The sequence below is a fragment of the Petromyzon marinus genome, chromosome 4 (assembly GCF_048934315.1).
Source record: "Petromyzon marinus isolate PM22_M1 ecotype Great Lakes invasive population chromosome 4, UKy_Petmar_22M1.pri1.0, whole genome shotgun sequence".
Taxonomy (NCBI): Eukaryota; Metazoa; Chordata; class Hyperoartia; order Petromyzontiformes; family Petromyzontidae; genus Petromyzon; species Petromyzon marinus.
This window is the reverse complement of record NC_133670.1, coordinates 1,987,785-2,014,130: the sequence shown is the minus strand read 5'-3', so window position 1 is coordinate 2,014,130 and position 26,346 is coordinate 1,987,785. Positions and strand designations below refer to the sequence as shown.

General features: G+C 50.3%; 1 protein-coding gene across 7 annotated transcripts in view; it reads right to left on the bottom strand.

Moving 5' to 3' along the window:
• Nucleotides 1–923: 923 nt before the first annotated feature.
• The window catches only part of LOC116938841 (uncharacterized), a 275,758-nt gene continuing 250,335 nt past the window's right edge, over nucleotides 924–26,346 (bottom strand). For all 7 annotated transcript variants that reach the window (XM_076054538.1, XM_076054531.1, XM_076054499.1 and 4 more), the window contains 12 exons: nucleotides 24,543–24,579; nucleotides 21,055–21,135; nucleotides 19,974–20,020; nucleotides 18,566–18,694; nucleotides 16,388–16,541; nucleotides 15,336–15,415; nucleotides 14,650–14,778; nucleotides 11,996–12,034; nucleotides 9,457–9,543; nucleotides 8,269–8,466; nucleotides 5,832–5,947; nucleotides 924–5,286 (listed from right to left, as the gene is read on the bottom strand). In XM_076054538.1, coding sequence (XP_075910653.1) covers nucleotides 5,061–5,286; nucleotides 5,832–5,947; nucleotides 8,269–8,466; nucleotides 9,457–9,543; nucleotides 11,996–12,034; nucleotides 14,650–14,778; nucleotides 15,336–15,415; nucleotides 16,388–16,541; nucleotides 18,566–18,694; nucleotides 19,974–20,020; nucleotides 21,055–21,135; nucleotides 24,543–24,579 — 1,323 coding nt within the window. In that variant the 3' untranslated portion in view covers nucleotides 924–5,060. The remainder of the gene's footprint in view (nucleotides 5,287–5,831; nucleotides 5,948–8,268; nucleotides 8,467–9,456; nucleotides 9,544–11,995; nucleotides 12,035–14,649; nucleotides 14,779–15,335; nucleotides 15,416–16,387; nucleotides 16,542–18,565; nucleotides 18,695–19,973; nucleotides 20,021–21,054; nucleotides 21,136–24,542; nucleotides 24,580–26,346) is intronic.

Genomic DNA, 26,346 nt, shown 5'->3' with positions numbered 1-26,346 from the left:
GTGGTGCCCTTATAAAACTCAACGTTTAACCTACTCACGCTGGCTTGTGCCCGCCCTCACAGTCGCGCATATTTGCAGAATACACCACGTGGTGCCGCCGTTGACTCTGGCCATTGACCGAGCAACCCAACGTTCCTAACAGCTCCCTCCGCAGGAATGTGTTATATCACGACGTTTCTATCACAACACAAGCAATCGTCATTAGGTGAAAAGATACAGCAGTAGAACTGAGCAGGAAAGTTGAGCGACTCGATTAGAGTATGGATTCCTGCAGTCACGAAAGCTTCAAATCAAGATTGAACCGCCTCTACGGGGAGGGTTTCCACACAACTGTTAGATCTTTTAACAGACTGCGAAACAAGAAGGCTCACCTAATCAAGTCGCTCACCTTTCCTGTTCAGCAGTTCTACTGCTGTATCTTTTTCACCTGATGACGATTGCTTGTGTTGCGATCGAAACGTGATATTTATTTTTCTACCTACGTGACTTTACCGAAAGAACCAAATCGTATAAAACAGTTTACTTTGGCATCTGCCAGGGATCCCAGTCAGCCAACCCATGGAACCTGGGTCTGTCCCGTGACCTGCCATCAGCGAGCCTTCGACACTTCACGTGGCCCCAAGGTGCACAAAGCCTGGCACAAGCGCCGGGGTGGCGTCACCGCCACTTCGTGGTGAATGGAGGTTGTGGGAAGTGGGGGAGCGAGCACTCGGTAGTGATGGGCGAGGACCCTCCTGGCTAAAACGAGCGCGTACAATATTGACTTACTACACCGAGGGGATGGAGCAGCGGGCAACATGAGTGTGGTACCACTGCGCTACGAGGTGGTCCACTTGTAAGTTGAAGGTTTACAGGCAAGTGGGAGGGTACGTTCCAAGTGACAACACTTCATGTCTAACGTTCAACAAGCGGACACGAGAAAGTGGTGTTTATGGTTTACTGTGCGACGTTAAAGGAACAGGTACATGAGCGAAGGATTTCAACAACAACAAAAAAAAATTGACGTGACATCTGACCTGCATGAGGCAGCACGACTGCTGCACAATGGCAACGCTTTCATTGTGGCTGCGTTCCAATTCCTAATGTTGCGAAGCAGGCAATAGTAGCACCATTCACTTACACAGGGAAAAAAAAAACAACCTTAAAGAGTCTACTTGAAATAAGCAGCAAAATACAAAAATATAACACTTAATGGGCAATTAATTTTTCAAGCGATACATCTGAATAAATAAAACCCTCAGCTGTAAGCCTCAGAAAACCTTTAAAATGCACGTATGTATGTGATGCTTCTGCATTGTTATGCATCCACCTACGTTGAGGCATTGCTTGGAATAAATTTTTATGCTCAATATAAAAAGTACATTTGACCAATTTCCATGCATTAATTCAGAACCGCCATGTCAATAAGTTAGATGTCAACGTAATATTGCCTTACCAATTTCACTACGACCTACACGCTCGCGATTTAAGTTGATTAATCCTAAGAGGTCCATGTGACCCAATTAACTCGCACCCACAGGCTTTTCCATGAAGTCGGTTGTCACTTTCGTGAGATCAAGTCACTGCTGATAAATGCCCATGCCTTTTCAGGTTGATCAATCCGACTCTAAAATTACCATTTCATGAGACAGTCATATTAAATGAAAAGCCACAAAAACGTACGCTAGGTAACCGGACGTTTAAAAGTGGGTTTGATCAAAAGTGGCGTTTGTCCTGAGTGACAGATGACGCTTTTAGGCAACATGTAAACGCCACGTGCACTGAGGTGGGAAGCCCAGGTTCGTCTCTGGTTGCCAGTATTGGGCCAGTGTTGGGTCAGTGTTGCTCCATGGGAGACACAGATCTCCCACAGCCCAAGCTACTACCAGAGTTTATCAACATCATCGCCACCAGCCATGATCAATCCCCTGCTGAATGTGAATACTTACGTTTACACGAATATTTAAAGGGAGAAACTTAATGTGAATAAAAATAATCGCATGAAATATGAACTTCAATTAAAAGTGAAAAATTACTTGAGTCTCAGATTAAATTATTGTGGCCAGGTTTTTTTCCATAAAAGCATGATCGTGCCTAACGATCAAATGCGTCATGATATCAGAAATATATATTCCCGTGCACAACACCGATGTGGGCGGCCCTTCTATCAGCAGTGACAGTTGGTCTGCCTCCACATTAGCTCCCCCTACGTGGAAAAAAAACATCTATGTTACCGACAACCAGATGTAATGTCTACATATCCATGGAAAGAGCCCGTATAACATACTCTACCCTTTGATTTTAGAAAAAGTGGTTAAAATTATTATCTCTAAAAACATGATTCATTAATTAGCTTTATAAAAGTATTCAAAACTGTTCGTGATATATGCATGTTTATATAAGTGAGAAATGACCTACATTTTATTGAAATTTACTTAAAAACGTCATCTCTGGTCAATTCACTACCCAGTTTGTAGGAGATTCACTGCAGCAGCTGAGACGCTAACGGCTATGGCCATGCAAGGCTATGGCATCTTTGGCATACAGGAAGCCTTGACATTTCATTCATTACAAATCATTCTGACAATGTGTGCGCATTTCCTTTAAATACTTCATCAGAAAATGCTCCAATGCACAAAAAAAAACCAAACGAAGCTTTCGCAAAGCAGGGCTGTGTTGACCAAACGTCCGCACTCTGCAGAACGTGTCCACAATGGATTGACACGAACAACACTGACTTACTAAGTTCAAAGCAAGGTTAACGCGCTGCGCCAAAAAAACTCGATGCCACCTCCTTAGCAGGGAAGAGGGCGCATGTTTAGTGGCTCACGCGATGGTGAAAAAAAACCACGAGAGAGTGCGTCGACACCCATCGGCGGTGATGGGCCTCCCTCTTCCTGCTCCCGTGTGTGGCACACGTGCGCTCGTGCCATGCTGGGAAGTTGTGCGTTCGCTGCTATTGCTGCTGCCGCTGCCAAGGACGACACCACCACCCCCCCATCTGCATGCGCGCACGCCGCGACCGCTGCTGCTGATGTGGGCTGATGCCACCACCTGCCCGAGCGCAAAGGGGGCTTGGACGGTAACACTGCGAAGGGAGAGAGCGGCGAGGCACTGCTACGTGTCTCGACACGGCCACTCGGCACTGTCGCAAAGATTATTGTAACAAGCTCCAGAGTCAAGACATTGCATGCTTTGTAAAAAAAAAAAGCGGCAGCAGCTTTCAATAGCTCGAAGCATACATGGCCATTACAAGATTAACAAAGAACAATGTTTGTATATACCGTAGAGCTCTAGAGAGAGAGAGAGAGGGGGGTCATTCTGTCAACAGGAGCACGGTAAAACGTTGTCGAACTACGTGGCACCAAGCACCACTCGGCAGGCACCGCGTGCCGAGTTAGCAGCTCTCTCTCTCTCTCGTTGACGCGGTCAAAGCGTTTCAACCACACGATGGGCCATCATTGTGCGCCCCCTTTTATGTGCGCTGGAGGCCATGTGCGGTGTCACCCCAAGGCTGATTCATTATTATTGTACGAGGCAAGCGTCCGTTTAGACTTTAGAGGCTTTGCTTCAACGCTCACGGAGACTTAGGACGCCTCATTGAGGGTCAGTTGCCGTGACCTCTTGAGCCGAGAGTTCGTCGAGGGAGAGAGAGAGAGGGCCGTTGACGTTCTAGTCATTGTGCTTATCTCCCGCGTTTACTTTTGAGAAGAGTTTGCCCGCAAAAGAGCCATGGTTTAAACGTCGGTTATTATTACAAATGAGTGAAATGGTACAGCAGAATCTGCCCGCTTTCACTACTACTACTACTACCAAACAGCGACATAGTGGATACAAACTGCATAGTTACTTAGTGCACACATTAAAGGTTTGTTGTTTTAATTGAAAACGGGTTAACATTGCCGATGAAGCTTATCGTTACAGTAGAAGCCCCCATTGTGAGCGATGGGCGAGACTCAGTGGAGGGGGGGGGGGGGGGGAGGTGGTAGCGGGGGGGGGGCGACTTCCAGCCCCGCCCCTCAACACGGCCGCCCAACGTTCCGAACCGACCCCTCGGTGGGCTCAGAATTCGCGTGGCACTCCCTGGCGGCCACCCTTAAAACAACCTTGGCGGACTCCGTTGCGCAACGCCGGTCAGCCGGTCTTCACTCCTCCACCCGTCACTCGAATGCACGTCGCTTACCCCAGGGTGCGTCGTCATCATCTCCCCCCCCCCCCTCCTTGCCTACTGCTCCCTTGCAGCCCCCTGCTTTGTGTGTCGATCCCGAGCGCTAGCTCGCTCGTGAGCCATTGCGTGGTTGTAACTGAAGCGCCGTTGGACGAGCCGATCGTGGCGGGTGAAGTACGCTTCGAACTAAACGTGGTGAAGCGTCGGAGCGAGCGTTTTGCGTGCGTCGTTCCGGCACGAGAGAGACAAAAACAAAAGCCCAGTTTGACGGGCATCTGTTGTTCTGATTAACAGGCGTTGCTGCATTGCTACAACAATACAAAAAAGGACCCAGGAGCGAGAGTCGATGATGTTCGACGCTTGTAAAAAGAAAGCACCCGTGAGATTTAAAAAAAAAACCAAGCACTTGGGAGGCCACCGCGACCCGAACGGACGCTATGTTTCGCCGGTGAAAGTTGTGAACGTGGAACGCCGCTTACTATAATCCCAAGGGGCCGTTCGTGGACGAGATGTTGCACCCAGCTGGAACCTTTCCGACGCTTCCGAATCGCTGGTGGCGAGAGTCGGGAGAGAATTACTCTCGTCTACTGAGAACTAAAGGCACAGTAACCGAAACCCATCCACATGCCACACTGACGGTGCCTTGGCTGGGCCCAGGTTACTCCTTTTAAATATAAAACTCCTCACTCACTTAAGCAGAAGGCAATCACTCCGATACGATGCAGCAGGTTTCACACGAGCAGCGTCAGAACGGCCACGCGCGTTTAGACTCGGCCGTTCCTCGCGCCGGAGCACGGAAACCGGGGGGGAGGGGGGGGGGCCCTGGGGGCACTCGGGGAAGGTGGGGGGGGGGGGGTATGGCTGGAGCTGAGTAAGCGGCACGGGCGCGGTGCCGGGCCCGGTTCCCCCGTGGCTAGCGGCGCCGGCGCGCGTGCTGCACGGAGCTGTTCTCGATGCACAGCACCACGAAGGGGCTGTTGCAGTTGTACGCCTGCTGCTCCAGCAGGCGGCCCTGCTGCAGCGGCGAGGCCTGGCCCACGGGGCCGCCCGACGTGTCGCCCACGCGCCACGATGAGCAGTGGCTCGTCATGAGCCGCTTGCCGCTGCTGTCCGATCCGTGCCACAGCATCTTCTGTGGCCTGTGGCAGGGGGACGGGGAACCCACGGTCAGCACATTCGAGGGAAGTTTTGCACGATTTATTACGTTACCTCGCTGATCTCGTCACGGGATATGAAGCATCACGCAAACTCCGGTCATCCTCGCAGCGGCGTCTGGCTAACCATCGAACAAAGACGGTCACTGCATCGCGCACTTTCAGATGCGCTTCTGCGGCCGTCGGGAACGTTCTTCCTTCCGATATTCGGAAGCCACCGGAGCTATGCACTTTCAAATGTAAATTGAAAACTCATTTCTTTAGAGCTGCTTTTTGTGTTGAGTTTGCCGTCCTTCCCCCGAACCTCCCGACTAGCACGGCTGGCTACGTACGACGCGAATTAAGTTCAACGTACATACTGCAGGTGACTCCGAGCGAGAGCTCTTCAACCAACCGTGCATCATCCACGCCTTGCGCTAGGAGGGGCACACACGCAGAAGCCGCAGCTCACCGCGTCTCGCACGCACACACACGCAGAACCTGCAGCTCACCGCGTCTCGCACGCACACACGCACAGAGACAGCACCCACCATCGAGGGTCGCTCAGCACGTTGGTCCCATCGAAGGAGTAGATGGGAATGCTGGTGTCGAAGTTGCCATTGGAGCCGTCGAACAGGCTCTCCCAGCTCTGGAACAGCTTCTGTCCCTGCATGGCAGAAAACAAAGAAAATCCCACATCGCCTTTAATAAACTGTTGAGGCAAGCGCTGTTAGCGAGCACCTATGAAGGCCGGCACAGCCTGGCCGCCTTTGTCTCCCGAGTGGCAATGTTTACACACCGCACCAGGTACTAATTTTAGGCTGAGTCGAGCTAGGGGAGGCCCAGGACCGATTCAGACAATCGTCAGTGGTGTTGATCGTGAGCGGGTAGCGACCTCGAATTCGCCGTGTTCGTAGCGCAGCGCGCTAACCGCTACAACTACACACGCACGCGTGGCACTGTCAGTGCCGATGTTTCACTGCCGCGTAATGCAACTTACATTGGGAAATGTTACACGACCGCTCAAAGGCAAATAAACCCAATACATATATATAAACACATGCACACCAAAGGAATGCAACATTACAGTAAAACCTCGTTATTTCGGTATTTGATCATTCGTAATTGGGGGTAATTGGACACAGCTGCGCTTTCGGCAAATACACAGTATATTAGTAATTCACCATGAGCCGAATTTGCCGTACCGAATGGTCCAATATCGGCATGCACGTGGAGTGACGCCGAGTACCACGACCAAAACAACGACTCAGTCTGGTGGCGGCGCGCGTGGTCAGCGTCGGGTGCAGACGGTGACGTCGCTTTAGACTCTACCTTGTTTATGCATTCTGTGCAAGCCAACCCTCGCAGAAATGTCGTCTACACCTACATCAAGACGTAATAGAACGGGACTGAAGTATAAATCCCTTAGTCCGCGAGACAAATACACAGTTTTGGATGGAATGGATGCAGGGTGTGTGCCAATTCGTATGGTGTGTTAAGAGTTTCGAAGACAATTTTTTTTTTTAATTGGGGCAGGAGGCACTGGGGAGTACCATTGTACATAATTCGGCAAAGCCAGAGCCGCATATGTGTCGAATTAACAAGGGTTGACTTTATGTCTACGATGATGCCGGATGTAATCTCCAGCCGAGCGCCGAGTACAATTGTCAAACACGTTTTGCTTGTTTCTCCTCCAGTTCGCTGAAAAAAACAATTCACTCGGGATATTCGCCCATGACGTGACTTGATTTGATTGACGGCTGCTGATGTTGATGCAGAACGACGACTTAAATTGCACAGTCAGGTGGTGAGGCCAGAAACCGTGGCAGGAGCAAGCGGAGTAGTGTATCATCATCGCTGTGATGTCTCCTTCGTATTTGTGGATCGGGCATTGCGTCGCTATACATTGTAGGGTCTCTTCTGGATGACCACAGTCACACAATGGAGAGTTTTAAATTTGCCATTTGTGCATCAGGTATCCGCATCTGCTATGGTTTGTGCGGATGCAGTTTAGGGTGGACCACGAGCTTTGTGGAAGATCAAATCTTATCAATAGCATTGATTTATATACATATACAATGACACCAATTATGGCATTCCCCTTCAAGTTGGCTGCAAAAAAAAACATTGACCAAAGTGTCACGTGTTTCCCTGACTTTCAACGTGCACTGTTGGACGTCATCACTGAACGGCACTTTGTATCATCTGGCTCGCTCGTTAAATGTCTTTTACAAAACGTAAAAGCAACCTGGCCCACGGAGGTTCTCCATCATGCACTTAAAGTACTAACGGAGACGTAGAGCTGAAGGCAATGGAGCGAGGGGCACAGCGCAAGTTTTTACTATTTTAAACAATTTTTTTTATTTTACGAGGTAAGGCTCACTGAGCTATGTAGCCCTTTTTTTTACAAGAGACCTGGACACAAATGATAGCTCAACGAGTAGCTTTATCATTTGGAAATTTATAGCAGCCAAATACTCTAAGCACATAATTCGAAATGTGGAGGGGAAAAACCGGAGGACCCAGACTAAAATCCACACGATCACTGGGTCAGGATCGAACCCACAGCCATCCTGCATACGAGGCGAGGGAGTTAACATCTCACCACCATCATGGGACCTCCTTTGCCCGTACCAAAATATGAGAATAGGTTTTCCCCTTTTTTCTGGCAACAAAACAGGTGTTAAGATGTTAAAACACCAAACTGAAACCTTTTACAAGGAATCGTGTCTGCATTAACCACAATGCTTTGTGGTCAGAATGCAAACAAAAAACAAACTCTGATAATATATGCATTGTCCTTGAAACTGATTGGTCCACACCAGAGACAGCTTTCTTTAGAGCCTCGTCTCAAAAGGTGTTAGACCAGAGGACGCCAAAAGGCGTACAGCACAAAGACAATGCCACTATCAGAGTAATGAGAGCTCGGGGTGAAGGCAGCGGAGCAGGGAAGAGGTGGGGTGGGGGGGTGCCCTGAGGAAGCCTGACCACGAGGTTCACGATGGGCACGCTGTCGCGGTCGGCCCTGCGCACGACCGCCGCCAGGTCCTGGTCGTGGGAGGTGAGGAAGGCCCGGTAGGTGCCCTGCAGGCCGGCCGCGTGCGCCTGCTGGAAGCACAGGATGTCTGCGCCTCGGATGCCGTGCATGTCACCCGTCATTGGCCTGTTGAGCGCCACCAGGTGGAGCTGCGGGCACGGCAATGGCACACGGGGGGGGAGGGGGGCACGCGACGCGAGCCGTGAGAACGACTTGAACGAGGATGTTGAGCACAGTGGTCGAGTTCAGGCGCGAGGGAAGGGAATGCCAGAGTGGAGCCGCGCGAGGGGAAGATGCGGCAAGAGGAGTGTTTGTGACCTGCAGTGTGGTGAATGGGTGTTGAGTGGCTGTCCCTCATTGTGCCCGTCTCCAGGGCAGCCCAGAGGTTCATGAAGACTCAGGGCAGAAAGCCAAAAACTGGCCTAATGTGGGACTCTCTGTTGTGTGAGGCCCACCTAGGTAAATTCATCCGTTTAGTCCCTCTCCCCCCCACCCTCGCCCCCCACTCTGGATGGCATGTCCGTCTGTCTATTTTCTCAATCTTCCTCTACATATCTGTCTGTCTGTTGCTCTCTATGTCCTTCCGTGTCTCTCCATGTGCCTCTGTGCGTCTCTGTGACCTCTCCTCTCTGTCCATGTTCCTCTCTCTGTGTAAGGCTGGCGAGATGTTAACTACCTCACCTGGTATACATGAGGGTTCATGGGTTCGATCCCCACCCTGACGCCTGTATAGTTGGAGTTTGCATGTCTCTCTCCCCGTAGTCACGTGGATTATCTGGGTCCTCCGGTTTTACCCTCCACATTTTGAAAAGTGCGTTTAGAGTATTTATCTGCTATAAATGTACACACGATGATAAGCCACTTCGTTGGCCTATCATTTGTGGCCAGGTTGCTTCTGAAAAGGAGCTATATAGCTCAGTGGGCCTTAACTGATAAAATAAAAATAGTTAATCGTTGTTTAGCCTACAGTAACTGTCTATCTCTCTCTCTCTCTGCGTGCTGATGTATCTCTCTCCATGTGCCCCTCTCCGTGTGTCTCTGCGTTTATCTCTCGGGCCATTCTTCCTCCCATGTACATGAGCCCCCCCTCCCTGAGTGGAGACAGCTCTGAGTGTGAGCAGTCTGACGTCGCTGCATACCATGTGTCCATTGTGGTATCTGGGTGCCCGGGGAGGCCACGCTGGCTGGGGGTTCAGTTGCACCACCTCACTCGGGGGCAGAAGAGCCTTGGGTGGAAACACAAACACTCGGTCACGGCGGCAGTCATGTGACCCCAAAGCAAGTCAAATCAAAGTGCAGCTGCATTGTGCAGCTCAAACTCATGCTGCGTTCTTCATCTTTTTTCGTACCCATATGAGTTGAGTAACAACTATAAATCAACGTCCAGGTTGTGGATCCAGCCGCTGGCTTCAGAGCACAGCGGGTGTGAACTCCACTCGTGTACTCTGAGAATGCTCACAGTGGACACGAGTTCACACGGAGACCCACAGACTCGCGCAGAGACCCACAGACTCGCGCAGAGACCCACGGACTCGAGCAGAGACCCAAAGACTCACACAGAGACCCACAGACTCACACAGAGACCCACAGACTCGCACAGAGACCCACAGACTCACACAGAGACCCACAGACTCGAGCAGAGACCCACAGACTCACACAGAGACCCACAGACTCACACAGAGACCCACAGACTCGCACAGAGACACACAGACTTGAGCAGAGACCCATAGACTCACACAGAGACCCACAGACTCACACAGAGACCCACAGACTCGCGCAGAGACCCACAGACTCGCACAGAGACCCACAGACTCGCACAGAGACCCACAGACTCGAGCAGAGACCCACAGACTCACACAGAGACCCACAGACTCGCGCAGAGACCCACATACTCACACAGAGACCCACAGACTCACACAGAGACCCACAGACTCGAGCAGAGACCCACACAGACTCGCGCAGAGCCCCACAGATTAACACAGAGACCCACAGACTCACACAGAGACACACAGACTCGAGCAGAGACCCACAGACTCACACAGAGACCCACAGACTCACGCAGAGACCCACAGATTAATACAGAGAGCCATAGACTCACATAGAGACCCACAGACTCACACAGAGACCCACAGACTCACATAGAACCCAGAGACTCATAGAGACCCGCAGACTCACACAGAGACCCACAGACTCACACAGAGACGCACAGACTCGCACAGAGACGCACAGACTCGCACAGAGACGCACAGACTCACACAGAGACCCACAGACTCACACAGAGGCCCACAGACTCACACAGAGGCCCACAGACTCACACAGAGACACACAGACTCACACAGAGACCCACAGACTCGCACAGAGACCCACAGACTCACACAGAGACACACAGACTCGAGCAGAGACCCACAGACTCACACAGAGACGCACAGACTCGCACAGAGACCCACAGACTCACACAGAGGCCCACAGACTCACACAGAGACCCACAGACTCACACAGAGACGCACAGACTCGCACAGAGACCCACAGACTCACACAGAGACCCACAGACTCACACAGAGACCCACAGACTCACATAGAACCCAGAGACTCATAGAGACCCGCAGACTCACACAGAGACCCACAGACTCACACAGAGACGCACAGACTCGCACAGAGACGCACAGACTCGCACAGAGACCCACAGACTCACACAGAGACCCACAGACTCACACAGAGGCCCACAGACTCACACAGAGGCCCACAGACTCACACAGAGACACACAGACTCACACAGAGACCCACAGACTCGCACAGAGACCCACAGACTCACACAGAGACACACAGACTCGAGCAGAGACCCACAGACTCACACAGAGACGCACAGACTCGCACAGAGACCCACAGACTCACACAGAGGCCCACAGACTCACACAGAGACCCACAGACTCACACAGAGACGCACAGACTCGCACAGAGACCCACAGACTCACACAGAGACCCACAGACTCACACAGAGACCCACAGACTCACACAGAGGCCCACAGACTCACACAGAGGCCCACAGACTCACAGAGACCCACAGACTCACACAGAGACCCACAGACTCACAGAGACGCACAGACTCACAGAGACGCACAGACTCGCACAGAGACCCACAGACTCACACAGAGACCCACAGACTCACACAGAGGCCCACAGACTCACACAGAGGCCCACAGACTCACACAGAGACACACAGACTCACACAGAGACCCACAGACTCGCACAGAGACCCACAGACTCACACAGAGACACACAGACTCGAGCAGAGACCCACAGACTCACACAGAGACGCACAGACTCGCACAGAGACCCACAGACTCACACAGAGGCCCACAGACTCATACAGAGACCCACAGACTCACACAGAGACGCACAGACTCGCACAGAGACCCACAGACTCACACAGAGACCCACAGACTCACACAGAGACCCACAGACTCACACAGAGGCCCACAGACTCACACAGAGGCCCACAGACTCGCAGCGGACGTGAGCTAACGACGCGCTCCACTGATTGTTGCACCGCTCCGCAGCTGCAATCAGGCAATTCTCTGATTTCCCAACTGTGGAGACGGTGACTGCACGCGGCCCACTGCTCGTGCCACGAGCAGGGGAAGGGAATCGCGATGGTCTGGGGAGCAGCGGGGGACTCACGTGGGTGTTGCTGCCAGGGATGGCAATGGTGTCTCCAAGCTGCAACAACAACAACAACGACGACGATGACAAAGACGAAGATTACACGACACACATCATGCCACTACGATCACAAAACGACAACATTGATTGGCCTTGATTGGCCTAACCACTCGACCCGAGCTATAAGTGTTCTGATACCGGCATTGTCTTTGTACTGTTCGCCTTTTGCCGTTCTCTGTTCTAACACTGGAGAGACTAGACCACAATGAAGGCTGTCTCTGGTGTAGGCCAATCAGTATCAAGGACAATGCATTATATTATCAGAGCGTGTTTGTTTGCATGTTTTGCTACAAGTACTGTGTGTGGTTAATGCAGCACTTGATGCCTTGCAACAGGTTCCTATTTGGTGTGCCCCCCCAATGATCCGATCGAAATTTGGGATTTCTCTCGGATAATTGGGGTTTATTAGTAACAAATCGGCATTTTGCGACCCCCACTGCCACTGTGTAGCATATTATTACGTGCCAAGGACTCTATGAGATGATAGTACAATAGTCTGAGTCCATAATTGGCAATAAGCAACGGCAAAGCAGTTATAAGCGACTCACAGAATTGTGCGCAGTTGCGTATACAGAGTCCACGACTTCCCTGAAGGCATCGACACCTTCAGCGAGCGCGATGCCGATCACACAGCACGGTTCGAATTCGACCATCGATCGATGGTTGCGCCATCGCCGCACACGCGGTGAATAAAACGCATGGGACAAGTCTCTACTTACTAACAACTCCCCTATCGTTTCTCATTGCTGGAGGGGTTACCCCCCCTACCTGAAAATCCTGGCTCCGCCATTGTGCACAAGCACAATTAACCTCAACACATGCATACATTACACTGTCCTGTTAGATCACCTCCAAGAGCTCCACAGGAAAAAAAAAACCTCCCAATGGCTTCACAGGATTAACCGCAGTGCCTCACAGTGAGGAAGACGATATCAGACGCAATTTGAAACAACATTTGAACAGGATCCCTATGAATTATCGCAAGTCATTAAAACTAGTTAATGTCACAATGTAAGGATATCTAGAAGAACATTAGGAAGTGCAAGATAAAAATGAGCCCTTGAACGTGATTTCAAAATAGCAAATCAAGTGCTCTCCACTGGCCACAGACCGCTCGAGAAACGAGCTGCCTTTAAGCAGCAGAGTTGAGCCAATAATGTAGGGCCCAGCTCACTCACATAAACCAAGATCCTTCACCAGTGCAGGGATGCAAGGTCACCCCATAAGAGAGTAAAGAAGCAACATGATCGAGGATTTAACACGTTTAATACGCATCCAATAACGAGCTTAAGAATCCGCCTTTCTCCATGTCTATGTTTTATGCCATGGGCTTGTGTCACCCTGCAGCCAGCTCGTTTTGCGTAACCAGGGTGAGAACTCAAGATGCGACTTGGCCACAAATTACAGCGCAATAAAGTGGCTTATCACGTGGAAATGTATAGTAGCCAAATACTCGAAACACAAGTTTCTAAATTTGGGGGGAAAAACGTGAGCACCCCGGAGAAATATCCACGTTACCACGGGGAGAGCGACACGCAAACTCCAAACACTGTATACAGACGTGAGGGTTGAGATCGAACCTACAAACCTCCTGTATACCAGGCGAGGTAGTTAACATCTCGCCAGAGTGATCTGGGCCACCAACATGACCAGGAGGAAAACAAATGAAACGTACGGGGATGAAAGCGAATAGAAATCGGAGCAAAAAAAAAGAAAATCGCGTCGCAAAATCGTTCCTCCGCTATGGCCCCAACCACCTTGAGCTGCAGCCAGGGCCTGCAACCCACCCCGGCAACAGTGCGGACAGCACTTGTTGTTGTTGTGACAAACACAGCGTGAATTCAGTGGCAGAAGCTTGCTGGGATGTCGCGGGGTTCAACGTGGAAGTGAGACGCGTGAAACGTGGTTGTCGGCCGCTCGCTCGTTCAAACCTTGTGGTTGTCTCTCGTTTAAAACAACGGCATAAGCTTATGGCAGCGTTGGTTGTTCATTTTTAATCGTCTCAACCAGGGTGTTTCGCAACCAAAATAACAAGGGGACATTTTTTGTTTGAATTCGGTAAAAAAAAACTCAATATCTCAAGATCCGCAATCCATGTGAATACGAGACGGTGGTAGACCTTAATAAGTAACGTGTCACGAAGTGGTCCTCAAAGAGCCACGTGCGGCTCCTGAGCCGCAGGTTGCCGACCCCTGCTCTAGACGAAGCCATGGCCTTGATATACGTTGTTAGAGAATTACCGGCACTTTAAACATTGCTTTTCCACTCACACAATGCAGACGGGGAGGGTCGCGGGTCAGAGGGACAGTGGGGGCCGAGGCCAAGGATCCTTGCGGCTCTGGCGGTGCTGGGCCGCTCCGAGTCGCGTTAGGCCTGCTTGGAACGACCCAAGAAGGCCAGGGCTGCTTTCCAATGGCCGTGGAAATACAGCGTGTAACGCGTAGATACAGCGTGTGACGCGTAGTGTGACGCGTAGATTCGCACACCAGCATGCCCCAACCGCCCAAACGGCAGTCCACGGTTGGCTCGTTTGTTTGCCTTAGTTTGGTTAAAGTTGTTCTCCTGATTGTGTAGAATCATAATCACAAGTGTGTGTATGTGTGTGGCCTCACTTGTAACTTCCTCCACGCCCCGGGCACCCGGATGTAGACGTCTCCCGTCTCGCGCACGTACACCAGCGCGCCCTCCGGCGTGGCCCGCGACGTCTGCAGCATGGCCTCCACGGAGTTCGTCATCGTCACCTGCAGCACGGCCCAGCGGCACGCGGTAGCTATTGCGGCACGCGGTGGCTATAGCGGAACGCCGTGGTTATAGCAGCACGCGGTGGCCGTAGGGCAACGCGGGCGGCTGTAGGGGAACGTGGTGGCCATGGGGGAACGCTGTGGCCGTGGGGCAACGCGGTGGCCGTAGCGGAACGCCGTGACCGTAGCGGTAAGCCGTGGCTCTAGTGGGACGTATCTAAATGTGGAGGGGAAAAACCGGAGAACCCAGAGAAAAATCCACGCAACCGCAGGGAGACAGAACAGGGAGATAGAACAGGGAGACAGAACATGCAAACTCCAAAAAGATCGGTGTCAGGGTTGGAATCAAACCCATGGGGCAGTTAACATCTCGCCGCCATGGCGCACATACACATCAGAGTGCCGTTTAATCTCAAGTTGGATCCTAGGCTTCAACCCAAGCAGTGTTGGCTCAGAGTAGAAACCCCCCCATCCCACTCCACCGTGTCACCCAGCCCGGAGGCCGCGTTATCTGCCTACTGCGACCGTGGGCGTGAGTTCGCGCGTGCGTCACGCACCCCGCTGGAGGAGCCGGGGGGTCCCGGTGGCCCGGGGGGCCCCACCGCTCCCTGGAGGACGTAGCTGGGACCGGAGCCTCCTGGGAGAGAGAGCGCACGGCGGGGGGGGGGGGGGGGGGGAGCAGCATGGGCGGCAGGGTCACTCTCTCGTTTAGGTCGCCAACGAGCCCAGGCAACTGCGCGTCTCTTCTGTCTGTGTGTGTGTATATAAGCAGCATTCTGGACACGTTTTATTTTCGATTAACAAAATCGAATTTCCGCTTGAACGAAATTTCACTGTGGCCATGCACCACGAGATCGTCAAATAAGAGGCACCCGGGGGCTGCTTCAGTCGCGTCACGGTGCCCCTGCAGTGCAACAGTGACGCCTCCACATCACCTTCACAGGGATTCCTACACGCAGGAATCCCTGTGAAGGTGAAGGAGTTCCCTGAACAGGTTTCTTTTTTATTGGTTTTAATTATTATTCAATCGTTTCAATATTCATGTTCTTTATGAGGTGAAAAGGTTAGGAGTAGAGTCGGAATGACTGTCCGAAAAACATCCCAAATATTTTGTACTACATTGAAAAGCCATTCTGGTTTACAAAATTTCATTTTACGTGTGTTTTTTGAAGGCATCCCTTTTGTAAATCGAGGGATACCTGAATATGTTTCAGTCCATCTGCCTATTGGCTTTCCAGACCAATATTATGCAGCAGCATACAGTATGTTTAAATTATCGAACTTTGGACCAGTTTTGATTTTATGGGTCTCGTCAGCAGAGTCGCGCTTGCTACATGCTGGTGGATTACAAGATTTATTAAACTATTTTTTATTTTACCAGGTAAGGCCCACTGAGCTATATAGCTCTTTTCAGAAGAAACCTGGCCACAATTGATAGCTCAACAAAGTGGCTCATCATCATGTGGAAATTTATGGCAGCCTCAACGCGTGATGTGGAGGCAAATACCGAAAGACCCGGAGAAAAATCCACGCGACCACCACGGGGAAACAGAGAGACGCCGCAAACTCCAAAAATACAGCAGCAGGGGTCAGATCGCTGTGAAAATACCTGGCGAGGTGTGCCCTTGACCGCCGGGGGGCCCTGGAGGCCCAGGGGGGCCTGGCCTGCCCTGGGGCCCCTCGTAACCGTATCCCGGAGATCCAGGGGGGCCAGCGCTGCCCGGGGGGCCACTCGGACCCACCACCGAGTCTCCCTTGGGGCCCTGCCGATGAAGCACACCAAGTCAGCGCCGTCAAATTCTCTCGCCCCTCCACTCCTTCCCGTCCCCTCCTCTGCCCTGTCGTCATTCTTAAGTACCTCTCTATCGCTGTCACTTGTTCCTCAATCCTTGTGGCACACCCCCACCATCGACATCATTCCCCTCTGTCACTGCTTTGTAAGCCTTGGCGTAGAGCGCCTTGAGTGAGGGCGCTCTATACAAATACACGAGCTTTACTACCCGGCTTCGCCCGCGACTTGGATTCTTGCCTTGGATTAATACACGGCCGACGCGGAGGGTGTGGGGGGATGTGTGACGTCAGCAGGCACACTGCGTGACGCTGCCGCGTGCGGGTGACATCACAAATCACAAATGTGACGTCACCGCTTACTTGCCGTGCAAAATATTATACCAATTATTGCGCCACCGCCCCCCCCCCCCCAAAATACAAAAGTCTATTTTTATACTTTTTGCATTGTGTACAGTCTGGAAGCTACCCACATGCCAAATTTAAAGTTTGTTGCATGTCGGGAAGTATGCTAAACATTTCGAAGAGACACACGTATTTACAAATTTCCCTTTTATAAATATAAATTAAGATTTGCATGGGCGTGTTGCACATGATGCGTATAAACCATTCAATCTGTCCACCCGTGTATAACATTCTTCCCGTGCACGAGTGCAGCAACTGGGTTAGCTTCAAGGTGAAGCTCATTCGTGGGTGTCCAGCTGGAATATCAGAAAACAAGGTGTTTGGCAAACCACCAAAATATTGAGTAAGCGTTGTGGGTTTGTGTGTGCAAACCGCGAGGCGTGGTCTTGGCATGTCCATTTGCCATGACCATGGCTACTGCTCCCATGAACGTCACTCGTCAATTCCTAATCCCATGCTAAGGGCTCGATAGACACGACTTATATGTCTGATCCGCACTGTGTTCAACCACTACACTGCACGTGATAATAACTCACCCACTCATCCACTCATTCACCCACTCATCTCACCCAAAGATCCCCCCATATAGCCTTAACAGAATCTTGGGGCAAGAGCTGTTAGCAAGCACCTATGAAGGCGGGCATAGCACACGAGGTTGTGGGTGGCCAGCACCATGCCCGTCCGCCTTTCTCTCACGAGTGGCAATGTTTACACATTGTACCACGTACTAATTTGAGGCTGAATCGACCTAGGGGAGGCCCAGGACCAGTTCAGATAATCATCACTGGTGTTGGCCGTGAGCGGGAATCAAACTCGGGTCGCAATGCGCTAACCACTGCGCCACCGCTCCTCCTACAACACTATCACTTAGACACCTACTCACCCACCCACACATTCACCCACCTACTCGGTCACCCACCCACCCACTCACCACACTGCAGGCCGCCTCACTTCTCTCTCTCTCAGCTTCTACCCTCGCACTGCTCCACTTTTGAAATTTCCTCCTCCCATCACCGTCTCTTTCCCTGATTTCATCTAACCTTGCGCAATCAAGAAACCTGTTAACTCTTGTCGATTAGAACTTTGGTAGTGCTGTTTGTTCCTGCCCACCAGGCGTTTTTGTTATTTGGACCTGCGCTTAGCAATCATGATTTAATAGAATGTAAACCAAGAGACTGAAAGCAATTAATCGTCTTAGCTGTTTCTTTTGTATACCACGTATTTACAGGTAACGATGCAGGCGAGACATCATTCTGCGTGTAGGCTACCAGTGATAACAGCGTTAAGAAAAGGGCTAACGTTTACATTTTCAAGGCGAGTCACAGCCCCTCGAGGCAAATGAGCGCATACCCTGGACGTGCGCAAGGGCGCGCGCTAATGCATCGCAGGCAAATCGTCGCTGTTCACAGCAGGGTACACTTCCTCATACGCACCCACCACACGCTCGCCATCAATACTGCTTTAGCACATCGCAACAACAACAACAACAGAAAAGCGGCCGATTGCCGGCGCGACTTGTCATTCGATTTTGGTGATGCCGCCCCCTCGCCGAACGTCTGCGAGTGAGCGTTCTCAACAGAGTGCCATCTCTCACCACGAGGCCCGGCCGTCCTGGGATGCCTGGGGGCCCTGGGAGTCCGGGGACGCTGGGAATCCCGTGAGGGAAGTCCCCGTAGACCACCGTGCCAGGCTCGCCCTTCATGCCGGGCTCGCCGCGCTCCCCCTGCAGTCGAGGGGCACAGAGTACCGCAATCGATCGGAATCTTGATTCACCCCGGAGAAATCCGACGAGCCACAAAGCTCTTCCTCCACAAAGGTTTTGCCCCATCGCACACGCTCGGCAAACGACGGTCCGTCGCGTGCGAAGCCACGTCGCTCGTCGGCAAAACAAACTCACGATGCCTTCCTACGGTCGAGCGCTCTGACCAGCAATTCACGGCAGGGTTACTAAAGCGTGTGCCTTCTGTTGCAAAAGAGATATTTAAAGACACCGCCGTCACTTGAGCGCGTGGGTCACCGCATCTTTCTGGCCCAACTCGGTTAACATGTCCGGCAGGGTCATTGTCACCCTGTAAGTTTGATTGTTATCTTCTCCACGATCTTCACCCGACATTTCACATCTCTGGGATGAGGCTTCGGTGAATGCGCCAACAGCCAGGCGGCGTTGCTCACGGACACCGGCCAAATCCTTTGACCTGAGAATCAGCTTGAGATTTATCCCTGATGAACAAGAACTAACGTTCACGACGATGCAGTCATTACACTAAAAATATATATTACCCGGTGAATGTTTGTAAAACGTCTTCCGGAGTAAGCGACTGCATGATGCCATCATTTCTGTAGTTTCATTAAATAATTTTGTCTTGCTTTAGATTATCAAGTCGCAATCATGAGGAAATGCATGGGGGGCTTATCCATAAGAGGTTTTTGGGTTATATCGCGTAAATAATTTGTTTAATGACAAACCTTACTAATTGGCTGTGTCGGGTGGTGGCGGGTTTAACGACACATTTATACTCTTTGGGTCTTTCGGTAAAGTCACGTAGATAGAAAAATAATATAAACATTTTTATTTTTCCACCTAAAGACGATTGCTTGTGTTGCGATCGAAACGTCGTAATTTTTATGATTATTTTTCTATCTACGTGACTTTACCAACAGACCCAAAGACTATGAATTCCTGCAGTCACAAAAGCTTTAAGTCAAGACACATTTATATTTATGCTATCTAATCCAAAAACCTCTATTATGGAAAATATTGGCTGCGAAAGCCTACATGTTAATGGGAGTTGAGTAACTTTTAAGTACCCTTATACTGGACGTACAGTACAGTAAATGACAAAAAAACAACACAATAACAAATGCAACAAATTACGACTACAAAGTTATGGGAACTGATATCCCGAAAAATCGTCACATCATAACGTTTAATACAGTATCGCACCGTGAAACATTGTATTGCACTGATCCTGCTATCAGACGACGCAGCCAAGGGCCCTCACCTTGATCCCGGCAAGCTGTGCTATGTTCGTGATGGATCCGGGCGGCCCTGGAATAAACATCGCCACGGTGAGTTAAGCTGCATCGCTGCCATCTCAGGGCTCCGGCTCGGCCGCGACCACTCAGGATCAGCTCAGGTCTGGGCTACTCGGTCGGTTTCAAAGTCGCGTGGGTGAGCGGCTCAGCCACGGCTTGGCTCCGCCTTAGTTCAGTTCAGTTTATTCCGAAGTGCCCTGTGAGCTAAGAAGCTGTTAAGTCGGGTTTCATCAATAAACACCACACACCGTTTCGGTGACAGACATAACAGATAAAAAAAAAAAAAAATTACTGAATAATACAAATGAATAAATACAAAAATATAGAAATTATATCAAATTTCATGGGACCAATGCTGAGCACTGCAGGGTTCTTACTCAGAACTTGTCAAGTTAAGCTCCACGGTGGCTCTGAGTCGGCTTCCCTGAGGTCGGAGCCCGACTAAGAATACGGGGCTTCGAGTTTAGCCCACGTAAAGCGTGCGTTACTTTGAGAGTATTTATGAAAAGAGCCAGCGGTGGTGGAGTGAAGATATTCATGCAGGCAACGGGTGATGGATAGACGGGGAGAGGAAGGCCGTTGACTAAATCGGACAGCAGCGGGAAGATGAGAACGGATGTAGCAGCAGCAGGAAGCAGCAGCAGGAAGCAGCAGCAGGAAGCAGCAGCAGGAAGCAGCAGCAGGAAGCAGCGGCAGCAGAAGGAAGCAGCAGCAGAAGAAAGCAGCAGCAGAAGGAAGCAGCATCAGCAGGGAGCAACAGGAAACAAGACACAAGAACGGAAGGTAGGGGACGATTCTCAATGTGGACGGCAAAAGTCCCGCAGGGGATCTGCTTGACGATCGAGCGAGCGTGAGCGGTGAGCGATGAGGAGTTGGGGGTGTCACACAATGACGAGACAGCACACGCCTCGAGGAGAGCGTGACTACGGGCTCGTGCTCAACGGCAGCGCCGCGGTGTCCGTGTGGTGAAGCCCAGAATACACGGCAGCAAGAGAAGAAGCAGCACAGTCTGTGTCATGCATGGTGCGCCGCGCAGCGCCAGGGAACCTGGAGGCCCCGGGTCTCCCTTCTCCCCGTTGGAGCCGTGGTGTCCTGGGTAGCCCATGGAGCCCTTCTCGCCCTTCAGCGCTGCTCACGTTCACAGCACACAGCACACCAAAAGACGAGATGTTAACTCCCTCGCCCGGTACACAGGAGGTCGTGGGTTCGGTACCGACCCTGACGCCTGCTGTATATTTGGAGTTTACGTGTTCTCTCTCTCCCCGTGGTCGCGTATATATTTTTCTTCAGTTCCTCCGGTTTTTCCCTCCACGTTTAGCATTTGTGGCCAGGTCACATCTGAAAAAGAGCTATATAGCTTAGTGGGCCTTACCTGGTAAAATAAAAAAGATCCCCCCGTATAACCATATCAGACTGTTGGGGCAAGTGCTATTAGTGAGCACCACCTATGAAGGCTGGCACACGACCTTTGTCTCCCCAGTGGCGATGTTTACACACCGCACCAGGGACTCATTTGAAGCCTAGTCGACTTAGGGGAAGCCCAGGACTGGTTCAGATAATCGTCACTTGTGTTGGCATGGAGCAAGAATTGAACTTGGGTCCCCGGGTTTGAAGCACTAACTGCTGCAATACCACCGCGTGGGCCACACCAACGGTCCCATAGATGCACAGAACAGCACACACGTGAAAAATCTTGACTTAAAGCTTTCGTGACTGGGTCAAGATCGGAAATCGCTGAAATCCTCAAAAACGCTAAGACACCTATTAGAAACATCAGTAAGGACATCGTCATCCTCTCAGCCGACAAGGGCAATGCCACTGTCATTATGGACAAAACCACATACAATAACAAAATTCAGGACCTACTTAATGATGGTAGCAATACAGAAATTTAAAGAGATCCCACCAACAGCCTCGTTACGAAAACCAACAATATCATCACAGATTCAACATCTTTAATCGAACCAACCAAGCGGCTTTCCTTAAAACCCTCTGCTGCTAGACCACCCAGATTTTATGGCTTACCAAAAATCCATGAAAAAGATACACCACTTCGTCCTATCGTCTTCATCATTAACTCACCCACCTACAAACTGGCCCGATTTCTGTCTGAGACCTTACAACCATTCACTGGTAAGGCCACCTCAGCTGTACTTAAATCAGCTCACTTGGTATCATTAATTAAGGACATCTCACTATCTCCAGGTGATTTGCTCATTAATTTCGATGTAGTCTCTTTGTTTACCAAAGTTCCTGTGCCTGACACCATTGCAATCATTGAAGATTTGGTCCAAAGAGGACTGAATGCTGATGTACTGGCCCTGGTGAGACACTGCCTCACCAACACTTACTTCACCTGGAATGGAACATTGTACAAACAAGTTGAAGCTACCCCAATGGGTTCTCCCTTATCTCCAGTTGTAGCCAATATTTTCATGGAAAAATTTGAGACAGATGCCATCCAGGCATCCACTCTACGTCCGTCCTTGTGGAAGAGGTACGTAGATGACACGTTCGTCATCTGGCCACATGGCCGACCAGCTCTGAACCAATTTCTTAACCACATGAATTCCATACACCCAGCCATCAAATTCACCATGGAGTTGGTAAAGGATGGCAAGTTATCATTCTTGGATGTTTTAATCGAAAGGAGACCAGACGGCTCAATGGGACACTCTGTCTACAGGAAAGCCACCCATACAGATGCATATCTAAAACCTGACTCCCACCACCATCCTTCCCAGAAAAATTCCCTCATCAAAACTCTACACCATAGAGCTCGATGTATTTCCGACCATCACCACCTAGCAAGTGAACTAGAGCACGTACACCAAGCCCTTAAGATGAATGGATATTCGGACGACACAATCTGTAAAGCTATCACCCCAACCGTTTGGAAAGAACCATCTAAGGACCCAATCAAAACCATCACCTTGCCATATATAGCAGGGGTCACCAAAAAGATCTCCAAAATCATGAGCAAACACAAGATCCAGGTTAGATTTAACACAGTATATAAAATTCATGATCTGATCCCATCTGTGAATGATGTGATCACTGACATGCAATACCCCGGCGTCTACAAACTAATCTGTGCCTGCGGCAGTAGTTACATTGGGGAAACCAAGCGACATGTCTCGGACCGTGTTCGTGAACATAAGGCAGATCTGAAATACGGCAGGACGAACACTTCGGCCGTGGCTGATCATTGTTTTAATGCGGCTGGCTCACGCGAAATAGATTTTTCTAATACGAAGGTACTTTGCAAACCCACTGGCTATCAACAAAGATTAGTTCATGAAGCCATCCACATATACAGACACAGACACAACGTCAATCGAGAAGATGGGTACAAACTGAGCAATCATTGGAAGGACGTTATTAACCAGTTCAAGTCATAACTGGCTGTGATGTTCCCATCCTACCACCTTCCGATGTTAGTTGTTATTTTCGGCTCTCTGATCTTACATTAACAGGTTAAATTTCTCACACTAACACAGCCACCTCGCTCGCCAATCTCGAGGTTGCTGCTCTGCGATCTCCAATTAACATGCTAATCTATCCCACTAACATGCTAATCTCTCCCATTAACATGCTAATTTCTCACATTAACATGATAATTTCTCACATTAGCATAGCCACCTCCAGGGCCTCGCCATGGATGTCGCCCTCTGACCCCCCATTAACATGCTAATTTCTCACATTAACATAACTAGCCCCACCCACTTCGTTTATGACCCTTGAGCTACACCCATTCTAAACCTTTAAAACAGTCTGACTCAGCAGCTTTCCCCCTCTTTTGTCTTCCTGATGACGATCGCTTGTGTTGTGGTCGAAACGTTGTCGTTTTTTTAATTTTCATTGAACCTATCTAAGTGACTTTACTGAAAGACCCAATGAATGTAGCACACATGTGATTGTTTGCTTGTATGTATGAGAGATATATGGATGTTGAAAGTCATGTTATTATACATGACTGCATATGATCATCATAACAATAATAATTTGCAGGCCTTTGTCACTCCACAGTTTGATGAAGGCTTCCCCATGTTGTTCATCCGTGGAGGTTGTTTGACCACTATTCACTATTAATAAAATTAACTTTATTTCTTCTCTTTATTTGTTCCATTGGCTGGGTGGGTCAGCTTCTTCCACCTCTTCTACGTCTCTCGCAATCAAACTCGTCTCTGTGACCCAGTCTCAACTGCGGTTCCTTCAGCTCCCGCTGGGCAACATCAACGACCGCCCCTCCCCCTCCACACATTCTCTTCCCTCCTTGCAGCCTATCGAGCGCTCTGCCCACGACACGACCTGCGGGCGAGACCTTCGACCATGTGACCACGCGACCACGTGACCACGTGAACACGTTACCACGTGAACACGTGACCATGTGACCATGTGACCACGCGAACACGCGACCACGTGACCACGTGACTACGTGGTCACGTGACTACGTGACCACGCGACCACGTGACGGCGATGCATCACCACCACCAGCAGCAAGCAGCAGAAGCAGCCGCAGTGCGGCCACTCACCGAAATTTGAATGCACCCCCGGCTGGAAGTGGTCCACCTGCATACCCACACAAAATAAACAAACAGTAAACATCGATAAACGCACGCACCGCTCGATACGCGCCGTAGACTTTGTTCGGCTCGAAGGCGCGGGAACCCACGGACAAGCGCTTGGCAAGGCAGCCAGCACTGGCACCGACACTTGTCCAAGTTCTGTGATCCTACAGTGGGATGTTTGGCTAACCCCATTAATGATGAGTGTGTTATACATGAGGGCCATTACTGAGCACAGGTACATTAGTCACGTTTGTCAGGTCCCTTTTGTTGGTAATGAAGGAGCTGCGGCTGGCAGAGAGAAATCCGGACTGCTTTCAGTGGCAATAAGAAACACAGGGGAACTGTATTCATTTTTAAAGTCGCGTTTCATGACTGCTGTGGTTATCAAGTCAATATGTGCTCATGGCGTGGCATCAAGTGGTCGCACATTCCTGATCTCAGAATCGTAAACAACAATTCATGCTTTTTTAATTGTGAGGGAATGGATCTCTGGTTAACATAGCGGCTTATTTTGGATCTCAAGGACTAAATAAGTAAAACTCATAAGCTCTGAGCGCTGATTCTGATGACCAATTGGGGTCACGCTCATATTTGCACGGCAGGTTGCATTGACAGCGTCAGGTATAGATAGAAAAGTTACGCTATTTAAAGGACAATTATTGCCAATTTAATTTACTCTGGCCAAACCTTGGACACAAACAGATGCTCGTAATGCCAGTGAATCAGCTAAATATAATGCTGCTGCAGGCATCTAGCTAACAATTACAAACAGTTGGCAAAATAATGCACTCTCACACTATATTGTTATATTTAATTCGAAGTCCCAACAATGTCACTTCATTTGTGCAAATTAATCAGTGAAATGTAGCAAAAAAACTTAGTATATTTTTATGACAACTTAGGAGTAAGTTTGTTGACAATTACACTGTTAATAAATGTAAACAGTGCCACGCCATTCAAGTGGCATTCAGACATCTGAACATGCTAGGCTTCTGTGCGCATATAAACACATTACGTGGAAGGCAAGGAAATCATATCCGGTGCTCGTGCAGAAAATAACTCGGAAAAAGTGGCTTGAAGAGCGCTACTTTAATAGCACTTTTCAATTCTCAACGTGAACTGTGTGCATGCATGGCAAGGCAGCGAGGTGACTGCACAGGGCAGTTGGTGACACCGCGACACGACAGTGGGGTGACAGCAAAAGGCAGCTGGTAACAGCGTGACACGACAGTGAGGTGACAGCACAGGGCAGCTGGTAACAGCGTGACACGACAGTGAGGTGACAGCACAGGACAGCTGGTAACAGCGCGACACGACAGTGGGGTGACAGCACAGGGCAGCTGGTGACAGCGTGACACGACAGTGAGGTGACAGCACAGGGCAGCTGGTGACATCACAACAAGGCAGGGGGTGACAGCACAGGGCAGCTGGTAACAGCGTGACATGGCAGGCAGCGCTGCAGCTTCATGGGTGCAAAGGGCACCGCTAACACATCATGAACGCCCGGCTGCTTTTGCGTTTGCAAGCACGTTTCCCTACTCCATGCCGCTGCTTCCTACGTTAAAATTGTGTTTTACATTTTAAGAAGTAAATTTTTTTCACGTGGAATCAAGGATTTGCGTTTGGCCATAGAGTACCCCCCTTGTGATCCTATGCCCCACATTCCGGAAACAACCACCGTAGTTTTGTTGCGCTGATCTCACTGTCTTTGCTTTGCAGCTGCGTATCTGGGAAACGTGCCGTCAAATAACAAATGCAGCCTGACGCT